Source organism: Mastomys coucha, unplaced genomic scaffold (genome assembly GCF_008632895.1).
Source record: "Mastomys coucha isolate ucsf_1 unplaced genomic scaffold, UCSF_Mcou_1 pScaffold15, whole genome shotgun sequence".
Lineage (NCBI taxonomy): Eukaryota > Metazoa > Chordata > Mammalia > Rodentia > Muridae > Mastomys > Mastomys coucha.
In genome coordinates this window covers 75,868,444-75,870,375 of record NW_022196897.1, presented here as the reverse complement: position 1 = coordinate 75,870,375, position 1,932 = coordinate 75,868,444, and the positions used below count along the sequence as shown (strand labels likewise).

General features: G+C 33.6%; 1 protein-coding gene across 1 annotated transcript in view; it reads left to right on the top strand.

Annotated features, from left to right (window-relative positions):
* Positions 1-873, top strand: part of LOC116091723 (olfactory receptor 4A5-like) — a 14,886-nt gene extending 14,013 nt beyond the window's left edge. Inside the window, exon 2 of the mRNA XM_031373235.1 lies at positions 451-873. Within this exon, the coding sequence (XP_031229095.1) occupies positions 451-873 (423 nt within the window). The remainder of the gene's footprint in view (positions 1-450) is intronic.
* The last annotated feature ends 1,059 nt before the right edge of the window (positions 874-1,932 follow it).

The window sequence follows — 1,932 nt, the reverse complement described above, 5'->3', positions numbered from 1 at the left end:
TTTTCACTGATGTACATTGCTACAATGGTGGGCAACCTGCTCATTGTAGGGACAGTGATTGCCAGCCCCTCCTTAGGATCCCCAATGTACTTCTTCCTTGCTTGTCTGTCACTCATGGATGCTGTTTATTCCACTGCCATCACACCCAAGTTGATTGTAGACTTGCTCCATGAGAAAAAGACCATCTCTTTCAAAGCTTGCATAAGCCAGCTCTTTATAGATCATTTATTCGGTGGGGTTGACATTGTCATCCTGTTGGCAATGGCCTATGATCGCTATGTAGCCATCTGTAAGCCACTGCATTACATGATCATCATGAATCGACGAGTATGTATCCTCTTCTTGGTGATGGCCTGGTTAGGAGGTTTTGCACATGCTTTGTTTCAAGTTCTCGCTGTATATAATCTTCCTTTCTGTGGTCCCAATATCATTGACCACTTTGGCTGTGACATATACCCACTATTGCTACTTGCTTGTACTGACACCTACTTTCTTGGCCTTTCTGTCATTGGCAATAATGGGGCAATGTGTATAGTCATCTTCATTCTTCTCCTACTCTCCTACGGAATCATTCTTAGATCTCTCAAGAATCACAGTCAGGAAGGGAGGCGCAAAGCTCTGTCTACCTGTGGTTCCCATATCACTGTGGTTTTTCTCTTTTTTGTCCCCTGTATTTTCATGTATGTTAGACCCGTTTCTAGTTTTCCTATTGATAAATCCATCACTGTAATTTATACTATTGTCACTCCCATGTTGAATCCTTTAATATATACTTTGAGAAATTCAGAGATGAAAAATTCTATGGAAAAGCTCCTGCAGAAAATATTAAGTCCAAATAGATCACGGCTTTCTTCTTGCTGCTTGTATTGCTAAGCCCTAGGCCACAATCCCAAATAAACTTGTGGTGTGAGTTCCAGCTTGAATATTCACATTACCACTTGATACTGTGAAATTACTTGTTGTGTGAATGTAATTGTTAAATACTGTCATTTGTTGTGAAATATATAGTAATTAGTGTAGCTGTGTATAATGTCATTTATTAATTAGCTACATGTTTAATCATTTTTTATGAATTTCATATCATAGTTTTTCATTTTCAATAAATAACACCTAAATTTCTTCATATATTTTGTTCAACAAGTAGTCATATTTAATTAAACTTTAGCTTGAAATAATTCTCTTTAAATGTTTTTTATGGTTTTAACAAGATACTCATAATCTGTTTTGTACTTATGTTGTTTAGAAATCTGAAATCATTATAAAGTGGTAACGACATAATTTTCATTGTGTTATCTCTTAGATATTTTTATTTCTCTATGTTGAGAAGCCCATGATCTACTTGCTATGCCTTGTAAGCTGGGGTATACCTTTCTCATTATTTTAATAATTGTTCTTATTGATTGTCCTAAAAATATTTCCTTGTTTGATGACATAGCATGTTCTTTATATTTTATGCTCATGTTCTGTGTCTCTTTCTAAGCCATTTAATTTGGTTAATTAACATTTTTCTTAATTAAAAGTTTATTATTAAATTTCAATGAAGCAAACTTTGAAGAGCAACAGAATATTAAATAATTTATTTTAACCAGTATTTCCAAAATAGAAGTAGTTTTGGGTGATAGATTGTTGAGTGTGTAGGCATTTTAGAGAAGAGCTGATATCTTGATATCATTAAATCTTTCTTTTGGAAAGAGGAAAGCTATCTTTCTGCATGTGCTAGGATTCTTCATTTCTTTTGGCCTCTGTTTGTTTTCACGATTCAGAAGGTTCACATTTTTCCTTTGAGTTTTTTTTTAATTTGTGTCATTTTATTTAAATGTATGCTTTCATCTTATATTTTGTATTGATTGTGACAAATAGTAATGAAGTTAAACCATGAATTCTGATACTTTATCAACAATCCTTATGTGATATGATGGAATTCTGGTTAAT